At 41.2% G+C, this 23,608-nt stretch overlaps 1 protein-coding gene across 1 annotated transcript; it reads right to left on the bottom strand.

Moving 5' to 3' along the window:
- Window positions 1–5,900: 5,900 nt before the first annotated feature.
- On the bottom strand, window positions 5,901–22,594 carry RUVBL1 (RuvB like AAA ATPase 1). The gene is made up of 11 exons (XM_005522073.2): window positions 22,368–22,594; window positions 21,542–21,628; window positions 20,765–20,897; window positions 16,732–16,883; window positions 15,385–15,474; window positions 14,411–14,560; window positions 13,029–13,092; window positions 11,722–11,920; window positions 9,920–10,022; window positions 6,803–6,894; window positions 5,901–6,498 (listed from the first exon to the last, which is right to left on the bottom strand). The coding sequence occupies exons 1-11, from the start codon at window positions 22,506–22,508 to the stop codon at window positions 6,339–6,341; spliced, it is 1,371 nt and encodes a 456-aa protein (XP_005522130.1). The 5' UTR covers window positions 22,509–22,594; the 3' UTR covers window positions 5,901–6,338.
- Between the last annotated feature and the right edge of the window lie 1,014 nt (window positions 22,595–23,608).

The raw sequence follows: 23,608 nt of genomic DNA, 5'->3' as shown, positions 1-23,608 counted from the left end.
AGCTCTGGGGGCTGGGAGCTCTGACAGGTGGAGCAGCCTCTGCACGGTCACAGTGGGTGGACATGAGGGCCCTGTGATTGAGTGCTGGGGTTTTGTGTGCAGTTGCTGCTGTGCTTGGGCAATGTCTCCACTTCCACAAGTGAATCCAGAGTGTTTTGTGGTCTGTGGGATCTGGCAGTGCTCCTCTCACTATTCTGTACTGCAGCAGTGGCTTCAGACGGGCCCCCTGGAAGCTACAGATTTGTATGAAAGCAAAATCTGTTTTGTCCCTTGCACAAGTGCTTGATCCCTGAAGGCTACCACCATTGCTTTTGAGGGGAAATAACACCCCAGGCCAAAAAACATCAAGCCAGGCATCAAGGGGATGAACTGTTGACCCAGAACATGTCAAGTGTGCTGATCACCCTGTAAGGCAGAGCTTGCTGTGGCCGGGGGAGTTCAGTGCACTGCGGGGTGACAATTGCAGGGACAGTGCCCCAGCTCTAGGGGATCAGGCATGTGCTGGGAATGCTGCTTGGGAATTGCTGACACTTGCTTGACAAATGTCCTGAACAGGCAAATGACTTTTGCTGTGGGGAGCCCAGTGCCACCCCCGCTCCCTGCTTGCGTGGCAGCAGCCTCTGCCAGGAGCTCTGCCCAAGGCTGGATGGGAGCAGACCTGATGTTCTTGGCACCACTGTGCTCCCAAAGCCCAGGAGCCCACAGCTGGCCTCGCTGACTGACTCCTGTGCTGCTCGAACTCAGTCTGGATGTTGTTTTCATGGCAGCTGCCTTCAACAATCCCTGTGGATTTCACCTTCCCACAGGAGACAGGATCTGCACGAGGCTGTGGGATCAGAGGCCATGTTGAGCTGGCAGTAAAACCTCAGGTTGTGCAATTTTCCCATTTTTAATTGCAGACTCAGGAATTTGAACTTTCTTTGGGAAAGAAAGTAAATATCAGCTACAGATGTGAGCGTGCTCTTTGCTTCTTTGCTGTCCCTGTGCCCCTTCCTGTGCCTGGTTTCCAATCTGAAACGTGCTCAAATCTCTCCTCTTTCCTCTTGTTTGCCTGGTTTTACACCAGAAAACCATCACAAGCTCCCCTGGCTACTGACAGAGTCACAGGGCCACCAGCCAGTGGAGATGGCAGTGGCAGAACTGGGAGTTTGGTGCCAGGTTTGGAGATCGGGGCTGGGAGCCCAGCAGTGCCGTGCAGGCTGCACAGTTACAAGGTCAAGTGAGTGTTATGTCCTCTTCTGTTTGGAAATCTTTAATTGGAACCCAGAATAAAAACCCATGTGAAGGTTGTTTACAATGTTTTGTAATAAAAATAAATTTGTTCTTAATTTTGTTGTTTAAAGTGAAAAAAAGTCTGCTCTTTCCTTGACCTGCTCATTTTATCAAAATGTTGCCACTAAAATAGATTTTGTGGCTGTAACTCTCAGGATATCAGTGCTGTTGCTCTGCTGGTGTTAATGACTCACTTGGACATGCACTGTTGAAAATGTACATGGATGCACAGGCTCTAAAACTATTAATTGGCAGAAGAGATAGAAATTGTAAACTGAGATCCCAAAATGTGTTTATACACAGCTCCCAGAGCTGGTTCAGAGCATGGCACTTGTTGGGCACTTGGTTCCCTTTAAAGATACCAAAAAGTTAGGCAGGAAAAGCTCCTGTTTACTTCAGGGCATTGTGAGGATGGATGAAAACAGTGGAGTTCAAAATAAACTCCCGCTGGTAATGACTCTTGAATACCAGGGTATCTTTCAAAATAAATAAAAAGCATCATCATCTTCACCTCTCTGAGGTGTTTCCCACGCTGAGGAGCTCTGATGCATCTCAGCTGTGTGTGCAGGGGTGGGTACAGAGGAAGGGTTTCCCAAAGGAGTGTTTTGCTGGCCCTGCAGGGTGTAAAACAGGTCACTGGTGTAACACCAGCACGTCCTCTGGCCATCCTGCAGCCTGAGGTAAGGTCGTATCTGTGTCTTGTGCCTGCTGACCACAGCAAAACCCTTACCATGCTTTGAGCTGCTGCACTCACCCTGGTGTTGTTTGTGGGTACCCCAATTTCACAAAGTAAAAGCCAATGCAAGGAGAGAATCAAAGGACATCTGGACCAATTTTTGAGATGGGAAATTTTCAGGATGTATTTAGTCATGAGTTTGCTTGACAGTGGTGGTTTTCCAGCTGGGTCAGTTTTCAGACTTTCTCCCATTTTTCTCATGAAAGTTATTTGTGTTTTAAATGCTTTTGGCCACACCAAAACTAAAGACATTGCACTTTCTGCCCTCAGTGTGTATAAACAGGAGGAATCAACTTTCAGGTACTACCAGACCATGGCAGATGCACAGGAGGCACGTACACTGGATTTATGTGTATCCACTGTCTCAGAGCAGGATCCAAGTGTGGCATCGCTCCACATCGAAAGGAAATCACAGTTTATAATATTCAACTGGTTACTATAACCCCCACCCACCCCAGGTTTAATATTAGAACTATTTTTCACGTTGAAAACTAAATAGTACAAAATATGGGCTTGCTGTAATTGTTGTTAGATTATGTGTCACCCTGATAAGATGTAACAAATATTTTCCTATACAGCAGGACCCGTTTCCCTGCGAGTAATGGATGGAGAAACTTCTCATAGTGTGTAGGCAATCGGTCGTAAAAACTTCTCTGAGAAGATTAATGCATCAAGTGCAACCTTTGTGGAAAATAGAAAGAAAAGAATTAAAATAATAGTTTGTTCTTTCACGTTTAATATTAATAACCAAACTTATTTGGTGGGAATGTTCCTTGCTGCCTGTGCCTTCCTCCTTCAAGGGGCAGCTTTGTGTCAAGAGTATTTCTACTTTTCCCAAAGATCTTTCAGCAGCACCTATTGTATATGGTGCAGTGATTCTTTCAACAGGACTATTTTTATCAGTAATATGAAAGACTTTTTTTCATGGGCAAAGCTTTGACACCAGTAAGTCTGCTGGATGTCACTTAATAGGCTAGATAAACATTGGCTCACCATTTAGAGTGGAAGGATTTTCCCTTTGTTCCACAGCTCTACGTCTTCCCTAGGCACTTAATGGCCATCAGAGAGGTGGCACCCTGGGGACAGGGCTCTCCTGGGGACAGGGTCCTACCGGGCTGGGGCAGGGCCTTGTTTGCTGTGCAGACAGGAAGGTGCAAGAGGGAAAAGCAGGGCCCTTCTAGGAGCAAAAGCTGCAGGTAACAGCAGCCCCTCCTGAGCACACTGCACCAAGTTTTGCCGGCTAGAAGGGTCCTTGCTCCTTTCTGAGGGTTCTTTGGGACCAGCTACTGCTCTGCCACTGACTTGGCAGATGTAAGGATGGTCTTACATAATGATGTAATATTTTTTTTTGGTTTTTTTTAATTGCTTAAGGTTTGGGAAAAACGATTTGATTGCTGCTGCTTTCCCCCCCGTCTGTATTTTGAGATTTTGTTTTCTCCCTTAAGTACACTTGTACCTGCAGTCAGTTTCAAGTGACAGGTACCATCAGTCATGAAGTCTGCTGTGAAACCAGGGTCTCATGGAGCTGCTTTTTTGCAGTGTGTGGCACACAGTTCACTTCTTCCCAGGTCTTTGCTTGTATCTGAGCTCTGTCATGCTACCCAGCCCGAGTTTCACAGAGAATCGCTTGTTTTACTGCCGTGAGAACAGGTATTTCTCCCCAGATTTACAGAGCTTGAATTTTTATAAAGAATGTTGTGTAAGCAAAGAAAACAACTGGTTTGCTAAAGCAGAAACAAGAGTTTCTGCCCCTTCTGCTGATGGTAAATGGGAACAGTGGACTTAAGATTTCAGCATTCCAGGAGGCACCACCCTTCACTGCTCCAGTAGGTCTTTTACAGCAGAGCGAACAGAGACAAATTTATCACTAAAAAGCCAATGCCATCAAACGTTGATTGGGCCTTTGAACTGCTCTGGCATTCAGAATTATTTAGGGCTTATTCAACTTCTTTCTAAATTGATCAGTTAGATATTTCAGAAAACTCAAAGAAAAATGGTACTTATATTCTTAAATAACTACATTCATCATTGCCAAGAAGGACTTTCAAACTGCAACAGAAAAAAAAAAATGTTCAATTTTGATCATGCAGCAGCTTAATTCACTGTGTCTCTTTCTATGCTGCCATAGTACTAAAACAGAACGTGCCATCTAGCCACAGTAAAAAGAGATTTTAGAAGCACCGTGAAAATTATTCTGAGGGTGTAATTGCAATCTTTGTTCATTTGGAGTTAGTAAAACAGCGGATTTTTAGGTCTGAAAGCAGGAATGCTCCTTGGCCAAAAATATTCACAGATAAACCAGAAATCATTCATTAAATCTATCTGTCACTATTGTTTATTTGCAGATGTAGAGACAGGAGTAGATCGATTATTTAAAGTACAAAAGCTAATTAGGGCTGCCTGACAAGAGTACTGAATTTTACTTTGAAGAATGGGACAGGTTTTTACATGACTGAGATGGTAGAATATGATCAAAACATTATTTAATCCAAACCACCCAGCTTCCTTCCAGCTATTTTTTTTTCTCCCCAGCAGTCTCTGCTGTCCGGTCCACAGTTACTGGAGCTGAAAAATCATTAGCAATTTCCACTAACAGCACTTCAGCACAAGGAAGAGACAAGCCTCTAGAGCATAAAGGGGTGAGGACAGAGATTTTTAGCAGTTGGACTCCTTCCCCAAGGAGATGATGACTGAGCTCCTGCATGTTTTAGAAGGCAGAATTCCGATTTAACAAGGGAGCTTTGTTACTTTTGATATGTATCAATTAACCCATGTAAATTATTTTATACAAATGTGCATGCTATGACTTTGTGATAATTTTAGCTTCTTTAACTACCACAGTCTCAGAAGAAAACCTCTTAGGAAAGCAAAATGAATAGCAGAGGTGGATTTCACCTTTAGGACCAGACCAAACCAAACCAACAAATAACAACCCCCTCCTCACAAAGGTAATTGCCCGTGTCTGCCTAATTTGCCGTTGCTGAGATTCTCCCCACATGAGGAACCAGTGACTTCCTGTGAAGGATTCATGGAAGGCAGAGCATGTTTGGTATTTGTGAGAAAGTGTCTCATTCAGTAACACAGATTAAAATTTTTGATGAGTTTAAAGTATTAATTGAAAACTCATCCTCTTGGCTTTGCAGATGCTAAACATGACATTTAAAACTGGCCTCCTGTGGCCAGTTGTTAGCTTAAACAAGCTATTTTTTCCCACCCTACCCCAAGAAATGTGTATTAAAGTAGTTTTACATCCCTAAGGGTTCTAATAAGGAATGTGAGGTTAGTCACTTGATAAGGCTTCTACATTTTTTCTCCAATACATCCATTTATGTGGTTACAAAGATTTATATTTCAATGTTACAAGGACCTAAATTGTTAATCATTTAACCTCAAAGTGCTATGAAACAACCAGGTATCCATGCTTCACAAAACAAGGAAGCACACTGGGAACATGAGACTAGACTAAGCTGATGTTCATCCAAAGTCTGTGCAGAGCAGGATTTTAGTTTTAGTTAGAAAATTTTTCCTGATTCTGAGTGATCAAGAAAGTGGGGATAGTGCAAAAAATAGCTAATCATGATGGAAACAAATTTTTATTTAATCTGCTTTAGGAAAACCCAAGAAAAATTTAAGTTACGCTGGGGGGAAGGCTTTCAATAGGGCTAAGATAACTATTATGTATTGCTGCATTCTCCAAGCAAGGCTTTAGAAATTAAAATCCAAACCCTACAAAGAAGTAAACACTTTTAGAAGGTCCCAATCTATCTTTTCCTCTGCTGCAATCTATTTTTGCATTGCAGGTTCATTTTACTCATACTTGGCTTTGTTAATTCCAATTTATTTTGACTGTTTCTTAGGTCAACACCCAGAGTGAATACACACACACTTCCAATACTCTTGACATGTTTTATTATAAAGCACTTCAAACTTCAATTCAAAACCAATAAGTTCTCATCTGAAAAAGGAAACTATTTATATCCTGTTTTAAAACAGGATTCGTAAAGAAAATAGACTGTTCTTAAGCATCAACTTCAGCTGGAGCTCTTCTGTAATGAAATCTAAAGACAAAACTGATGGGCCAAGAGCTACTAATTTCACATATACTGATAAAAGGGAGACAAAGATGTTACACACACACCATGGAGCATCTTATTGTTGATAATGAACTAGGAACACTCGAAAGTTAATTCTGGCCTGACAAAGCAGTCCAACATTTAAATATTCTTCAGTCCCAAAAGAGACAAACCATTAACATTTCTCATTCAATAACTAAGCCAGCCCTGGCTAAGGGGGTTAAAGCTACTTCAAAGCATCTAACATGATAAGCTTTTCATTTCATGTACTTCTCCTGTTGATCAGCCAAGATTTTTGCTGAAGATTTAGCATCATAGAAAAGTTCATTTATTTCTTCAATATGCTCTTTCTCAATGCTGTCTTTCCCATTAATCTTGGCAAGCAGGTTAGCTGGGGTCAGCAACTGCACAGCATACCTGTGATCAAACAGAGGCAGATGAGTAATTACAATTCAGTGCATCCCAGGGAACTGATGATACAGAGAGGTGGGGCATTTGCTAGGAAACACAGCTCTACCAGCAGTATGAAAAAGTCAGCTAGCACTCCAGCAAATACATTCTTTAAAGAAGAAAAGAGGAGCATCACCACTCTTTTTTAAATGATTGTTAACAGGCCATGTCATTATAAAGGAGAGGTTTGTCTTGCTTCCAACAGTGAGTTACCCTACAGCTAGTGGCTTTAGACCCAGTCATGCTGAATAGAAAACTGTCCCCAGCTTACCTTAGGGTTGTCTTAGTACCAATTTCCCCTAAGTGGTTTAGAGCTTCTTCACTGATATTAATCCCTTCTGTCTGAGCACGAAGTTTTGTGATCTGTTGGGAAGAGTGAGGTACATGTCCAAACAATTAATATGTTAAATTACTTACTATCTGTAAACTTTCATCTTGGAGATGAGACATGCTACAAAACAAGATGGTGTGGAGTGCTACCCTTATGTAACTTACCACTAAACCAGAATCTGTCAAATTCTGTCTTTGAACAGGCAAATATAATATTAAAAAAACGATTATCACAAAAGGAAGGTAAAGTAACACACCTGGACTGCTAACCCTTCATGGTAACTCTGCACAGTTAGCAAAGCCTAGCTACTAATAAGGAGCAGAGTATGAGAACTTATACATGAAAATGGAACATTTATGTTAGAAGTTAGTGGCAGCTGGAGGCTTCTGGATAGCCACACCAGTTACTGAATCCTGCAGTGTATCACTGATGCTGTACAGCAGAGCCCTCCAAAAAGCCCTCCAGAAAGCTACACCCTTTCCTTAGCAGCTCACAACACACTTCTTATTCAATTGACAAGAAGGTAGTAAAATAAATCAAAAAGTTACTTTCTACGATTCACCTATTCCTTCAAGAAGAAAAAAAAAATCACTAAGAAGAATCTAATCTTTCAAGAACAGTCTCAAGCTTGTACCAGTTTGAAGATCTTTACAAAGTTGTAGAGGAAGATATCACCAATAAGCCTGAGCATATAAAGCTGTAACAAAAGTGGCACAAGTCTCTCGGTAGTCTGTATTACCAGCTGAGTGATAAGGGGCAGACTGGATAATGATGTTGTGTTGTAGTGCAGAGATAACTCTGGAACTGCAAGCCTCATATAATACAGGTATTTTTCACTTTGGCAGCTTTGTAAACAAGATATCAAGAAGCACTCGTTTAAATTAAAGCCATAAAAATGCGCTCAGGGAGCCAGGGTAGGGAGCAGAGTAAGAGAAGGGCTTGAAATGGCAGAAAGTTGCTGCTAAGATATGTGCACTGAATATTAGCAACGCTGCTGACAATTGCAATTTCAGGTTGAAGATTTTTTACCTGTAGATCACCTCCACATCCCCTTCCCTTCATTGAAACACTGCTACTTTGTTCTTCCTCTGCTACAAACAACATATTGAATGCCACATCTTTAACAATGTTTTTTAAAATAACTTTTTATCTAGCAACCCGGTAGAACATTACTGAAGGACTAGGACCCAAGCCATTAATCCACCACTTGCTTACATATGCATTTACTATGGAATAGGAAAACAAGTGTTTATCAAGTGAAATACATTAGGAACAAAACATCTCAGTTATAACCTCTAACATCCAACAGGAGGCACATATGCAAAAAAGTTTGATTACAACACCACCTGAACAGAATAAGCATAAAAGTGAATTTTTTTCCCTATTCTGGTTGCACTAAGGTTACTGTGTGTCTTGTCTCAAAGCAGTACTTCACAATGGAATTTCTACTTTATCAACACGCACAAAAAAATATTTTGAACTGGTTATGAACAAACTTTCATACATGACCAGATTCTGGGCTGATAAAGGAATCAATTGTGAAGGCAAAAGTTTCAACCAGAAACATCAGCAACAGAAACTTCCTAATATGGAAGACAAACAAGAGCAAAAACAGAGAACTTATGTATGCCTTGTTTTTAACCCCACCCCAACTGTACTTCGAAGCCAAAGTTAAGTGTAACTGTTCCTCCTCTTCTCCCATGAGAAGTTGCCATTCAAAAGCCTTAATTTAAGGGAAAATGAGATTATCTGACTATGGGAACATGATTTATTGGGCTGAATGTCTGGACTCTTATTTTTAGCTTTAGGAAACGCTAATGTGAACACTTCCTCTCCTTCAGCCCCGGGGAAGGTGGACATTACAGCACTTAGCCAGCTCTTCTGAACAACAGCATTCAGAAAGTGTCTTACCTGCACGGTAGTACAGCACCAACTACACAGAATTCACTTAGCACTACAGGGAAATCCAGACAATCTTTACTACTACCCCCAGGTTGAGTAAAAGTCACACATGAAAATTTGTTTTGTATAGAGACTAAACCTAATTGCATTGTTAAATCACTGGGCTGCTTGTTTCTACTGCAATCTACACAACAATGCTTCAAAGTGTCCTTTGGGTACAAAAAAAATCATCCTGAGAACAGCTCAGGACTGCATCAGTGAAAAGCTCCTCAAACCAAGTGAAATGAAGCTTCGCCTCTACCTTTACATTCGATAAATGCATCCACATCACCTTGGCACTTATCCAGCAGCAGGAGACCATTATCTGGTGACAATGCTCTCCTCCATTGACACTATCTCTTAAATAATACAAAGAATTGACATGGTAAACCCCAATGTCTTTTGCACTGTGTCACTTCCCAGAGTTGAGAGGCTAATGAGGGGGGATCTTTGACACAATGCATCATAATGGCACCAAGCATTATAATCAATACAATACACTGTGATGGCCCCACAGGAAAACTTCCAGCCATTTGGAAGGATATCTATGCAACACTTTCTCTGCTTACATTTAAAAACTTGTCTGGGAGCATGAAAATTCTCCCCGTTTCAGGAGAGGCAGGCCCTGTACGCCAAAGCTACAGTACAGGGCATAAAGGCAAAAATGCAGCACATGAGCTTGTATTCCTCAATCCCTCTCATGTCTCATGTGAGGGAAAAGCCTGAGGTCTGGGACTAAAGATCCCATGATGTGACACTTCATCTTATACCATCTGAAAAAGCACTACTTGCTGAAATCTGGGGGAACCTATGGGAAGCACACCTGTGCAAGAGATTGCTGCAGCTAGTAATTCATGCCTTCCTGCAAATGAGGTGCCACTTTCATCTCTGCATGTGCTTAGCAACTCCTCAGTGGCTCAGATTCAGAGAAGCTGTGGCACAATTTGAACCAGCTCACTGTACTGACTCCTAGAGAAGCAGCCTTTTAACAAGCAGGAAGCTTTCTGGCACAAGCCCTAGTAACCACAGAGTCAAACAGCTCTAGAGTACAGAATAGGCAGAAGCTGTGCACAACTTTGGGGACTTGTTGCAAGTTCTTTAAAATCCTGTGCATACCTGCTTCATTTCTTGGGGTGTATAGAGCATGGTTCGGATAATCATTACCCGATCAAGCAGGTCCAATGGTATTCCATGAGGAGACACAATATCTTCTGTGCCTCTAGAGGAGAAACCAAACAGAAAGAAATCAGACACTACTGTGACTTCAGTACATTGATTCAGTTAAAATCAGTAAAAAATGACTACACTAGCTTACAGTTGTGTTTCCACAGAGACACATACACCCTGGGTCAGAGACAGGAAACATTCTGGTCTAAGGCTCATTCTAGACAGCCCCAGGGAAAAAACACTGTTGCTGGAGCTCCTGCCTCTCAAAAATAGTGAGAGGTGCTTTCTTGCATCATATCTCACAATACAGCCTTATCTAATATTCCAAGGTATCTTCCAGCAAGGAACAAATCATTCTTACTAAGCTGTTTAGCAGCATCAACAGAAATTATGTATACTCTCATCCATTTGGAGAACATTCCCTGTTGCTGAGCAAGCCATTCTTTCCCCAGTCCCTCCAGTGAATACTTCAGCGGTTTACATTCCATGCTTGCAATGCAGCTAATGGAGAAGTTTAGGTCTCTGTATGAAGGAGAGGGCAGGACCTAGATCCCCAACCATTTTATCCGTTTGACATACAACACCCAACAGCAAAGCCTGCAGACGCATGTACTCTTGGCTTCTTAAGACCACTGTTATTTGCTGTGAAGTCACAAGAAACCCAGATTTAATTTATGAGAACTACACAGACTGCAGTAAAAACAGTCAAGTGGCTGGTAAAGAACTACACTTTTAAGTTCAGTGCTAGTATTTAGGTACTGCAGCTCTGGCCATGGTTCTCCAACATTAGATGACACTATTATATGGAAAATTTTCTTTCTTAAATCACAGCTTTTTCATAACAAGATCTGCAGTGAATCCATGCTGACAGATCTCTACTTCCTTTACTTTTACAAGACAGCTGCAAAAAGAGTGCAGTAATGTCCAGCTAAAACATTTTTGAAGGGCTTATCGTTCTCACTTCTAAGAAATGCAGATTAATACCAGATGAGCCACTATGAGGTAAAGGAAAAGCTGGTTATACAGCTGAATTAAATCAATTCAAAGAGTAGCAATCATTACTAATGACAGCTTGTTTAGACATAATTAGACCTAGACCACAAACCAGCAGAACTTATAGCAGACTCTGAAAGAGGAGAGCACTTTTACTGAACATGCAAAGAATGCATTTTGTGGGTGCAAGATATCAAAGTGAAGGCTCAAAGTGAAGTGCAGATGAAAAACAAATTGGTTGGCAAGACTGAAGAATCACAAAAAGCCAGACCAACATAGCAGGAAAAGGGAGAGGCTGAACTGTGACACACTTTACCAGTAAGAACAAGAAGCTGAAATGTGATGGAATTAGGATAGCAAGCAGCAAAATAATCCAGAAGCAGGAAACAATGATATTAGAGGTTTAGTAGCTCTGGTGCTTTTGATGTCCCCATGTGCAGGCGACAGATGTATTGGGATATACAGTGAGAATGGTAACTGCCACACACCACCCAGGAAGTGAAAAAATTCAGAAACTGCTGGTGGAGGAGAGATGTGTTAGGGGAAAGGAGAAATTACAGTCAGCCTGACGTTAAATGCTTGTCACATCATGAAGCTCATGAGCAGTTCTTGAGCACCACTGCAGCCTGCAACTCATGCAGAGAACTATCACAGGTGTCAGAGACAAAAGCCTTCGAAGATTGTAACTCTACTGACACAGCCAATTCCAAGGTTTATGGACCAATGCAAACTGGAAAATTCAAGTTTATACATCATACCTGATAATGCAGTTTCCTCGGTTGGAAGCAAAGATGACAATGGGGGCAATAGAAGATTCCAGTGCTCGGTGCAGGTATGTGAAACACTCAATATCCAGCATGTGAACCTCATCCACGAAGAGCACACCTGGCACCAGCTCTGCAATGCCTTGATCAATGTATTTGTTCACCACCTTATTTATCTCTCCTCGAAGTTTGTCTGAGAACAAAAAGAAACTATTGATTGTTCTGCTAGTGAATTACAGGTCAGAGGGTAAGGCTTGAAGCAAGAAAAATTCTTCTTGAACTTTTCCATGGTTTGGTATCTTACCGCCACAAGGAAAATACCTGTGACACTAAAATTTTGTGACATTTCATACTGTGTCAGGGAGATATCTATGCAACAAAGTATTTCTAGCTAAAATATTCAGACATGTGAAAAACTGATAGTTGCAGTTTGTGGAGTTTGGTAGGGGGTGGAGAAGTCAAGTCAAACCTCATTTTAAACACAGAACTTGGAAACTTACTGAAGTTTCCAAGCATGGCTGAAAAGAACATCACTGAAAGAATGAAATCTTGCTACTCTATTTCAGCAAAGAAGTTTTGATTAACGAAAAAAGAAAAAAGAAAAAGGCTGTGTAAGTTTCTGTGACCTACCACTCTCAAAGCTATGCCAGATGTTTTATCAATATACTGGGTTTTAGAATAAGCAAAACAACCTCTGGGACAGACAAAATAGTTCAAAAGATGACCATTCAGTTAGGTATTGAAACAGGTTTTGATTGAAATTTAGTTAGTAACTTAGTGAAGTGCCATTTCTTTCAAAGCAAAAAGGAGAGATCTCTCTGTAGACACTGTTTTCTCCAAAGACCTGTAGGTAGGAAGAGCAGCAGTGCATGTGGAACATCAGGTCCTTAGACAGCTGTTACAGAGGTGCCATTTTTCTACTCCACCAAAATTCAGTATGATTGCTACAACGTTTTTTAGAGTTTGTGTATTACTGCTCTTGAGTTTGTCTCTCTCTTGAAAGCCTGAACCTCACACTGTGGCAGGAATGTTGTGGAATGGGCACTGGCATTCTGACATCTCCCCAAAAGATGGGTGCAGAGCACTGTATACATTTTATCACTACATGCATGAACCAGTAACTTGTACTCTCCCCAGCCGTTGCAATTCTAGCAACCGTATCACTGCTTTTTGAAATCTGAGTATGTATGAATATGCATTATCTAGGCATTCGTTTAAATATAATAACCCTATTTTTAATCCTTTTCTAACTGGAAAACACATAGACTGTATCATCTCAAAATCCCATACAGGTTTCATACCAGTAATTTCAGTTTTCTTAGGTTTCATCAACTGTCCCATCATAGAAAGGATGTCTTGTCCTCCCTAGGAAAAGAAAGTGACAGATCAGCTTTGAGGCCACTTAGAAAGCACACACCTTGGGAATTTTATAGATTGGGAATTGGTTAAAGAAGTTGTTTCTTACAGTTAACTTGATACTTTATATCAGCAGTCTTTGATAATCTGTCAAAGTTTAGGTCACCTCACCAAAAGAGCATTCCAAACATAATCACCTAGCTACCTTGCTCATCTGGAGAGCATAAAAAAATCAAAAAGAGATATCATCTCTTGAAAAAAACTATCACAGAGAAACTCTTAAGGAATGAAATTGTCAGGGATCAGAGACTTGGACTGCCTGCATGCACAGTAGGTGTTCAGCCTGTCAACACAGGAAGAATTATTCTAAATTTTATGATTTTTTAATACCATTATTTTTATTAAATAAATTATTTTTTTGTAAATAAGGAGTTTATCTTGAAATTGAGTAAGTTAAAGAGTTGTACTGTTTTTACTGTAGGGATTCCAGCCTTTAAACTTGTTAGTGACTTCTGTTTTTGACAGAGATGGAATTTCCTCAAGAGTGGATTATGTTAAAACACGGCAATGAGTAATTCTTCTGTTTTCTGGGTTGTTTTGCTGCAATACATGCAGAGCTCTACTGAAATTCACAAAAAAATTTAACAAGTGGCTATGAAACATTTCTGAAATAACATCAACAGAATCCACAGCAGTCAGAAATACTTAGACACCTCTTATCACAGTCCTTGCAGTTTCCACTTCATGGTTATGAAACCATAAACACAGAGCAGAGTATATTAATCTGCATTCAGAACTTCCAGTAAATGAAATGATGCAGGTCTGGCCGCTTCTACCTCACAACTATAGGCAGCTTTCCTTCTGGAGTAAAAACAATAATCTCTTTTTCTGGTGAGAGAAAACAGCCCACAATGCTCTTTTTCTGCAAGTGCTGGGACACAGTGGTGGAGGGAAAGAGAGCAGGGTCTAGATTATGCATCAACTGTGAAGGTGGTGGATCCCAAATACCTGTGTGGAAGCTGTTCTACAGCTCCCAGACTGTTCTCTGTAGTGCTAGGAGTCTAATGCTGACCAGTATTCCATCACCAGGCGCATGAACCGTAAGGAAGCCACTGCCTCTTTAACCTCCATGGCAGAGCCCTGAGGCAGCCAGCTACAGCATGACCTCCCTGAGGAGAGCTAGCCTGGCCTTCAAGGTGTAACACCAACTGCTTTTCCTGCAGTGGAATCTTTGAAGGTGAGTTGCTCAACTTCCTACATTATTCTGGTAACATCTATGTCAAATAATTTTTCTATAAAGATAAACTTCATCTGTGAAGTCAGATACCTGAGGTCGAGCATTGGCCACATCCAAGTCATGCAGGGTGACATCCTGAATAATTTCCTTTTTCTTGTGCACATCACCTTTTGGTAAGGGAACATACTCTTCAGCTTCAAGGTCAAATTCTGTAGCATAGATATCACACCTGCCTTGCCTCTGAGGAACAGCAAAGAGAAACCCAGGTATAGAATTAATTTCAGTGCCAAAACCTTGAGTGACATGCATTTGATAAAAGGGTTAGTTCACAATTCCATTTCTGACAAGCTTCAGCTGACAACTCAGACATCCCACTCCCTGCTTAGCAACAGGCATACCCTATCTACTGATCAAAGCTCAAAAACTCTGTTGAAAAACACCTGATATTTTCAGTGGCAAGAATATTCCATTCCTCTCTCCCCTTCTTTTACCGTACACAATTCTTGCTAAAGGACAAATCCAGCAGATTAACCAGAGATTGGGAGAACCTCCTTTGTAGGTGGGTGATTTATTATATGATAGAAAATATTATGCTCATCCATTAAACAGTAAGTATCACTACACTTTCTAAATCAGATATGAAAAGAATGCTAACTAATGCAGTATCCCCTTCTACATGTATATATCTTGTGGAGAAAATATCAGAGAGATAAAAGAAAGATTAAATACACTGCACATGTCAGCCTGAAAATGACTAAAGTTGTTTGGTTCTTCCCCTCTTCCCTTAGAGATGCCTTGATCTTACAGAAAAGAAAATTCATCCAGACAGCATCAGTGATAGCTTCCTTGCCAGATGACCTTAATTGTGAACCAGACCATCACATTTTTTGGGCGCAAAAGAGACTTTTCTCTCCAGATAAGGAAAGCACTGGGCTTTTTTTAAAATTTCCATGTAACCATATCATGTCAGTTAAGGTTAATAAATCAAAGAGCCTTCTGACAAAGACAGAGAAAGGTCTGCAAAAAACATACACCTGCATAAATGTACAAAACTTTTCTTTTACCTTGACAGCTCCACTGTTTGCTTCAATATAAATAACGTCACCAGTTTCCACTCGCTCCTTCTGCAAGCTTTCAAAAATGCTGGGGTCCAGCTGGAGACAAGCAAACAGCACAGTTGATCAAAACAGCTCCATATTGTTATGGTAATCAAGGTAAAGAAATTCAGTTTGAAGCTCACTCCCATCAGACAAAATTAAAACTGCAACTCACCCTGACAATACCTCTAGGATTTTATAAAGCTGTAACATTTGGAGTAGGGATAGCAAATAAATCTGGAAGATGCACAGAACTTACTGTCTTACAAAAAAATCTGCTATCCAAAAGGAAGTGACAGTGCCATAAACATAACCAGTACCAGGTACAAAACACAGCTCTGAGTAATGTGACGATGTATTTATACCTAAGAAACAGTAGTTCTCTAGCTTTCTAGGAAAACTTTTATAAAAAATCTGGCTATAGCACTGAATTATGTTCCTTGATTTCTTGAGTTTTTATCCTCTGTGGAGCTCTGTGAGAGAGTGGGTGTGAAATGTATTAGATGCCTTTGTTTCTCTTGGTACATGTTTATTCGCTTTTGCTCTTCATTTCCTTGTTTTCAGAGTGAACAAATGAAAGATGATACTTAACAACAGAGACAGCTTTTAGTTCTCTCCAAGTCTGACAGGGAAATTGAATGGAGACAAGAGAACAAAAGGAAAAGTGGGCCTGAGCTGGCAACACACCAGCTCAATTTCCAGTTCTCTATCAAATATTCACTAGAGCATGACACCCCATGTAGAAAGAAAAGATGTGACAGAAAGAACAATTTATATTTAAACAGGCAGTACTTCCCAAGCCATACTCAAAAATTTGGTTCTTGACAATCAGGAAAACAAAAACCAAACACGGCCTTTCTCATATGTTTATTACCATGAACATTAAATTATAGCCAGGGTCAGAGTGTATCACAGACTGAGACAGAACAAAGTTCAGATTGCCAGCTCAGCCCATTTTCTGTGGTACTTGTGATCTACAAAACTGCATCAGGACCTCTTCCTACTGAAACTCACTTTTAACTCATTGAAGACATACAGGTGTGTGCTGCCAAACAGAAATAACAGCAGTTGCTAACCAAGCACTGATGGGTTTATCTCATATTTCAGTTGTAGGACACAAGACCAATATCTAAATATTCTACATAAGGTAGATGAACAGTCAGGATAAAGTTGTCTAGCTAAAGAAAGCAGCCTCCTGGCAACCCCACTTGACAGAGATGGGGATCAAGAGCTTGAAATGGAAATAAGAAGTGCTAAAAGTAGAAGCTGTAAACCCAAAATACTTAAGGAAATCTCTGAGACTGCCACACATACCTTCAACTGTTTGGTTCCCTTTGCAGTTTTGAGTCCTATAATTACATGGCTGATGGTTTTGCCATATCCCCCCATAGGATTCTCAGTCTCACAGGGAGTTAATTCTGTGACTTCTCCTTCATAAACTTCCTTGGTCTCTTTAATCCTCAATCCTGCAAGAAATTGTTTAAAATAGTTTCAGTATACACTTAGGAATCTGATGCTTTACTGTCAACAAAATGTAACATATCGTTAGGGTGAATTACATTTCATGGTAATGTTTTACTTTTAAAGGCAGAGAGACTAATTATTGTTCTCTTCTCCAACATTAAGTGAGAATATTCATTCTGTGCATCAGAATGAAAGCTCAGCCCAAGTTCTGACTAGCTAAGAAGTTTATGAAACTTCTAGAAATTACTTTCTTCTATTCATTATTATTACTTCTTGAAGCAAATGTTAGGATCCTCTGTCTCTTTTCCCTCTCACAAAGAAGGAATTTGCTTGATTTGCTCCCCTATGCTAAAGCCAGAAACACAGATCATCTTCTGAAAGTAGTGATATTAATGTAACAATGAGTTTTACACAATTTTTGGACGATCAAAAAAGCCCTGCAGAGTTAACAAAAAAATAGAAGAAGAAAGTAATGTCATAAAAAACTCTACATTTCAGCAACTGAGTTAAAAATATAACATAAATTGATTAACAGGTATTGTTCTAGAGCATCATAAAATTACTAAAGGGTTAATGTATAATTTCAAATAATTTTCAAGTTAATAGCAAAAGGTGAGCTAGATAAAATTTAGCATAAACTGCTGCAATGCAAATTTAAAACTATTTCAAAATAGCTGATTACACCCTCACTTCGTTATTTTTTAGACAGCCAAGCAATCATCAGAATATTTGGCTATCTTCTGTTCTAGTCACAATTACTGTAATTAACTAGGTTATTTTAAATTGATAAATAATATAGGGCTGAAGAGATTTACAGGCAGACTGTTTCAAAGCAAACCTACTATCATCACCACCACGACTACAATTATGTATGTTCTAACTACATAGAGGTTCAAAGAATCCACATCTGAAGAAACTCCATGAAGTATTTTATGAGACACACATGCCATACCAAAAATAATGAATGGGCTGTAACAAGATATAAGGAAGTCATTCTGCCCACTCTGAGGGTATTGTGACTTTATAAACCTTTCCTTGTTCTGTAACTTTTCATTTTGCTTTGAAATAGATCAGCCACTTCACCAGTAATTTTGAGCTGCTGATAGGGGCTATAAAGAACTGACAAATACAAGTCTGTCTCCCTCTACTGGGCCCAAATTCAGGCCAGGATCTGAAATGCGAGAAACAGCCTAACTGTGGATAACATGACAAATTCTGGGGAAGAAATGTTTGCTTTTTGTTACTCAAGACATAAAAAGTTGTATACAAAGCTAATTTCAGTAATTTTTTATTTTTTTTCATGTAACACCTGAGAGAAATTAATGAACCTCTGAGTTATAAAACTGATCTCGACAAGGGTGCATCACACTGGCTCATATGCAACGAGTGTGAAGCAATATAGGAATCTGCACTTTGAAGCTATTGCCACAAACTGGACCAGGTTTGCTTGTTCTCTTTGTTTTGCTTTTAAACTTCCAGTATAAGCTCTACTCTGCTCTGAAAACGTGGCAGCCTGTTTGTGTTTGGGGTATGATTTGTATGCTGCTGAACCATGCAATGAATCTTCCAGTTCAGTTTCATCTGGAAAGAATCCGGTTCATGTGCCCGTTCTGTTCCACAACACAAGTCAAAGCCAAGTCAGTGAGGGCAAACCCAGGGATTTGCTTCAGAAGCCTTCGTCTAATCCAGACTAATGTGCTCTTAGAGATGTGTTTGTAGAAAATATTTACAGCTGAACATGATCTGAACAAAGGTAATTAATGATTTGAACTTGCTGCTGATTATCCTGATTTCAAATGAATATGTATGTGTCAACTATGAACTTCTCTCCCAGAAGAGTTCTTAGAGACATCTCCTACTTCCAAACCAGACACAAATCCAAGGCAGCATTTGTAGGCTATTTCATGTTTTGGTTCAACAGCACTCTGTGAGGCTAATCAGTGCTTGCTTGACTCATTGACAGGTACAATTTAGCAACACAAGGAACAGTTAAACCATTAAAGTGGCTAAGACAGCAGTTATTTTTCACTGCACCTGAGCTCTCACCATTAGCTGCTATCATCATCCTCTCCAGCTACTAATGAGCTCTATACTGGATTAATCTCTCCCAGGTTAAATTTCTTTTAACCCTAAAGCAATTCCATCTCCTCATTTCCTACTCTGTCCTTTTAGGTTTCTTACACATCATAACCTCTCTACTGCATCCCGAACACTACTTTCCCACGAGACTATGTCAAGTCTGTTATTAAAAGACTCTCAACAATAAAAATTCTGTAAACTCAGAGTAACTCCTACTTTCTTATAAAGTGATGGGTCCAAACCAGTCATAGTTTCCAAGAAAAAAAACCCCAACCATTAAGTAAAAAATTTGATGTTAACATCTCTGCAAATTTTTAAGAATTCGGTGGCTAAATACCATTGAAAGTAAAATGCATGATATGAGCAATGGTGATGTACACAAAACCTGCTACTAAGGAGACATACAACCAAAACTCAATAAAACTTGAATGAATACTTCAAGTACTGATGGGCATGTGAGCTGAAGCTTCCCTTGCATCCAGACCCAACTACACTCCACAAAATCTTTTTTTTCTTTTTTAGATGCACTCTTGTAAAATATTTCATTACCAAGCAGGAAAGCTAAAACCTACCCGAAATTAAAAGCCAGCTGGAAAGTGTTTCATTACAAGAAATGGTGGTTACTGGTCCTTTAAAATATTTCAGAGAAATTTTTTTACACCCATAAAAATATTCAATAAAGGCTGCATTATGAAAACACTACATAGAATTTCACAGAAAGGAATAGAAAAAGTTCCATCAGTCATTAACACTAATACTTGTTTAGAAATGTCTCTCTACTGACATTCAGAGAATACAGGGAACTAACAATGTAGCTGGCTGTTAAATCTCTGCTATCTCTAGGCCTGACAACATGGATGGCATAAGTTGGTTCAGGTTTCCAAATCTCTGACAGGGAACTTCATCACATCAAGGAAATTTTGCAGACTACTGAGGCTTCCCTCCCCCAAGCCCTGCCAGTTTCATGGTAACCAGAAGACCAGAGACTACTGAAAGCTGCTTTCTTATAAAAGTCAATGGAATATTTTTGTTTCACTGAAGAACTGAGAGACTTCTTCACCCTGCTGCTGCCAGATGGAAGTCCAAGAGGAAACATGGTACTAAAACAGGAAAATCACTGTTAATACAAATACGTTTGGGACTAAAACCAACTGGGCTCTCTTTAGCCAATCCTCACACAAACAAGGGCCACTTCTATCTGCATTTATCAGCTGTCAGCAGTGGTTGTGCAAGAGATTTTAGATAATCACTGAGGCTGTGCTGGAAATTAAGCCAATTTACATCAAAGTTGTAAATGTAGTGTAGAATTGAGAAAGACATTAACTTGAAGTGTTTATTTAGCTGGCATGGAACTTTCTCTGTGCTTGCTGGAACAGTAAGGCTAATGCTGCTGTTTGGGAGCCCCTGACTAAGACTTGGTTTAGTAGGGTGAACTCACTAAAACAAAAAACAGGGAAGAGCATTTTTCTGTCTACATGTATTTCTGCTAATGTAAGAAACTAAAAATATTTTTTTCTTTCAGCTTTATCCAGGCACAGGCAAAAAGGAGAGGTGAATGTGGAGGATAAGAGAAGAATTTGGTGAAGTATAAACCAAATTACAGTCATTAAATTACAGTTTATAAACAGAAAACCTCACTCCACTAAGTGTGAAAGAGATTCACTAAATTAAGATCAACACTTCAGAAAATAAGCATACAAAAATCTAAGAACGTCATGACCACTGAAATGTTCTTCCTTTTTAGATGACTGGGAAAAATCAAAGTATCATGCAAACACTTAATTCTTCCTTTCCTGAAACTTACCAATTGCACGCCGGAAATTTTCCATTAGAACTTCTGTTTTCTTGATCTCAGTGGAATAGACCTCACTTCCAACCATAGGACAAAAGGGAACTTTGCTTCCCAGTTCCTGAGCTATAGCTAAAGCCAAAGCAGTCTTTAAAAAGAAAAAAAAAACCAAACACAACACCCAGAGATTAATTTTGAAGAGAATTAAGAAAGGATTATTTGTGCACAAAGTTAACTTTCCTCATTGTATCACCTTCTACATGTCAACTATCAATTTAATGGTAAGACTATTCTGACATATATTTCCCACATATAACAACCCTCCTCCAACACAGGTGACTTTGTGCAAAGATTCTTTAAAAATCTTGAAGACACAATATGGGTCATTTGAATTTGACAGCTGATACAGATGCAAAAGCCTTAAATAGCATGGTGGGGAGAAAAAAAAAGTAAACCAAGCAAAAACTATTCTGGCTCTTAATATAAAAGTAACTTCTGAAACTTTTTCAGACCTCTAGCCACCTGCATGTTTAGAAACCTACAAGAGATGGTTCCACATTAAAGATGCTGAACACACCACTCACTGGGTACTGCCAGTGTTGCTACCATGGCAAAACCAAAAACACAAAGTAGGAAACTACACCAATACATTGACTGAAAAAATATTCTGGTATATGAAAACATTATTCTGGTATATGAAAACATTTTGTAACCACTACCCTAAACGGTTTTAACAACAAATTAAAATAGATTTGGAATTACTTTATTTTGTAACAAAATAAAAAATAGTACCTTGCCAGTTCCAGGAGGTCCTGCCAACAGCACTGCTCTGCCAGCCATTTTTTTGCTTTTGATTAGTTCCACTATAACCCCACATGCCTATAAATTAAGTAAGTATTAATTCAGTTAAAGCAAGTATTTCTATGGTATCTTTTGTTCCAACATTACTTAAAGTGTTTAGAAAGAATAGATTTTACGAGAAGTAAAGATTTCAGTTTCAAATTCAAAAATAAAGACAAGATCAGGAAAACACACTTTCTACACTCATTTTATCTGACACAGACTTTAAAAACCACAGACAACGAAACTCAATCTGTGAGCTCCGAATCCTTTTCCCTCCCGCAATCCCACGCACAGAGAGAGGTTTGAAAGTAAAGCAAGAAATTAATCTTGGCTGCCTGAGCCGCAGGTCCTCTACAGATCTTCTCTCAAGCCGGGCTGGATGGGGCTCTGAACAACCTGTCCCAGTGGAAGGTGTCCCTGCCCACGGCACGGGGGTGGAACAAGAGATGGTTTCTAAAGTCCCTTCCAAACCAAACCAATCTGTGATTAGTGATCGATGATGGTTTTATCCGACCACCGCATTGAAGCGGATGCTCCAGCCCCTATTTGAATCGAATCTGTTGACTTTTGGTCGGTTCCACTGTCTGTAACACCCCAATTTCTACGCCCGACACCCGGGAGACCATCACCGTCCTTGCGCGAAGCAGGAGCAGAGCAAATACAGCCCCGACCGCCCCGACCGCGGCTCGCACCGCAACAGCGACACCGAGGAACCCAGGCACGACTCTCACTCGCTCGGGGACCCGTCAGAGCCCCGGCCGTGCCCCGCGCTCACCTCCCGCGCGTTCTCCTGCCCCACGAGCCCGGCCCCCGCCGGCTTGGCGGCGCCACTGTCGTCCAGCCCCAGCCCTTTGACATGGCTGTGAGCGGCGATGCGCTGGGTCTTCGAGGTGCTCTTCACCTCCTCGATCTTCATGGCGGGGCAGGGGAGCGGCAGCGGCAGCTCCGGCCCGGCCGCCCCGCGCTCCTCGCACGCGGCCCGCGCGTTACCGGGGCTCCCAGCGCGCGCCGCCGCGCCCCGCCCCCGCCCCGTCATTGGCCCCCACGGCGGCATTCTCGGCGCTCATTGGGCGCGGGGCCTGCCCGTCAGCCGCGGGGGCGCCGGTTTTTAGGGTCCGCCCGCCCGTTTCCGCGTGCGGCGCGCACGGACGGTCCGGGCGGGTGCGGGCGCTGCGGAGGAGTAGGGCCGGGAAGGAGGAGGAGGTGGCGGGGTCACTGTCCCTGCAGATGCTCAGGGAAACGCTGACCGTGGCACCTGGTAACACGGTCCGGTTCAGGAGGTGGTGGCCCGGCATGGGCTGGACTCTGTGATCCCGGAGGTCTTTCCCAACCTAAGTGGTTCTGCGATTCTCTAAATCGGGAAGGGTGGTTTGGGGAGAGATGAGCGGAGCCCTCCTGGAGGAGGAACCAGCTCGTTATGGCTCGCAGGTTTCCTGGCCCTGCAGACCACAAGCACTTTCCTTCCTGCAATCCGATTTGGCTCTGGAGGCAGCGTTTGTCCCCGCTGGGGGAGTCCTGGGTGTTCCTGGCTCGGGGTCTTGTCACTTGCCTGCCCACAGCAGCTGACAGTGTGCTAGGAACCCTAAGCCTTATTAAAACCTCGGCTGGCTTTAGCTCACAAAAATAACCTGAGGCTTTCCGATAGTGTTTTCTAAAACTTTGTCAAAGATTCACAGAATCGTTAAGGTTGGAAGGGCCCACTGGAGACCACCTAGTCCAGCTCCCCTGCTAGGCAAAGTAAAGGTGGTCTCTTATGTGCTCGGTGTTGAGTGGAACTGCAGAATAATTCTATTCTGCATCTTGAAAACCTTCCTGTAAGCATCTGAGGCTGTGACATGTGCTGCACTTACAGCACGTGTACCTTATGAGCTTTGAGCAATTGAAATGGGTAAAAACACTCGAGTTTATCAGCAGGTCGTTTCAGGGCCCTGCAGAACCATTCATGTTTCATGAGGTCTGTGCTGCTACAGCTTCTAGGCTGTTAAAGCTCCTAACTGGGGTTTGGTGGCAATTCTG

The sequence above is a fragment of the Pseudopodoces humilis genome, chromosome 13 (assembly GCF_049639895.1).
Source record: "Pseudopodoces humilis isolate 2021_Gansu_Grassland_sample_001 chromosome 13, ASM4963989v1, whole genome shotgun sequence".
Taxonomy (NCBI): Eukaryota; Metazoa; Chordata; class Aves; order Passeriformes; family Paridae; genus Pseudopodoces; species Pseudopodoces humilis.
This window is presented reverse-complemented; position numbering and strand designations above follow the sequence as displayed.

Bases quoted from the DNA above. Each gene is read 5' to 3' on its own strand.
- RUVBL1 (XM_005522073.2), bottom strand. From the start codon at position 22,508: ATGAAGATCGAGGAGGTGAAGAGCACCTCGAAGACCCAGCGCATCGCC. The intron at 20,898-21,541 runs GTACTATTTTTT...TTCTTTTTAAAG, and splicing joins GACCTCCTGGAACTGGCAAG to ACTGCTTTGGCTTTAGCTAT. The intron at 14,561-15,384 runs GTAAAAGAAAAG...GCTGTTCCTCAG, and splicing joins CAAACAGTGGAGCTGTCAAG to AGGCAAGGCAGGTGTGATAT.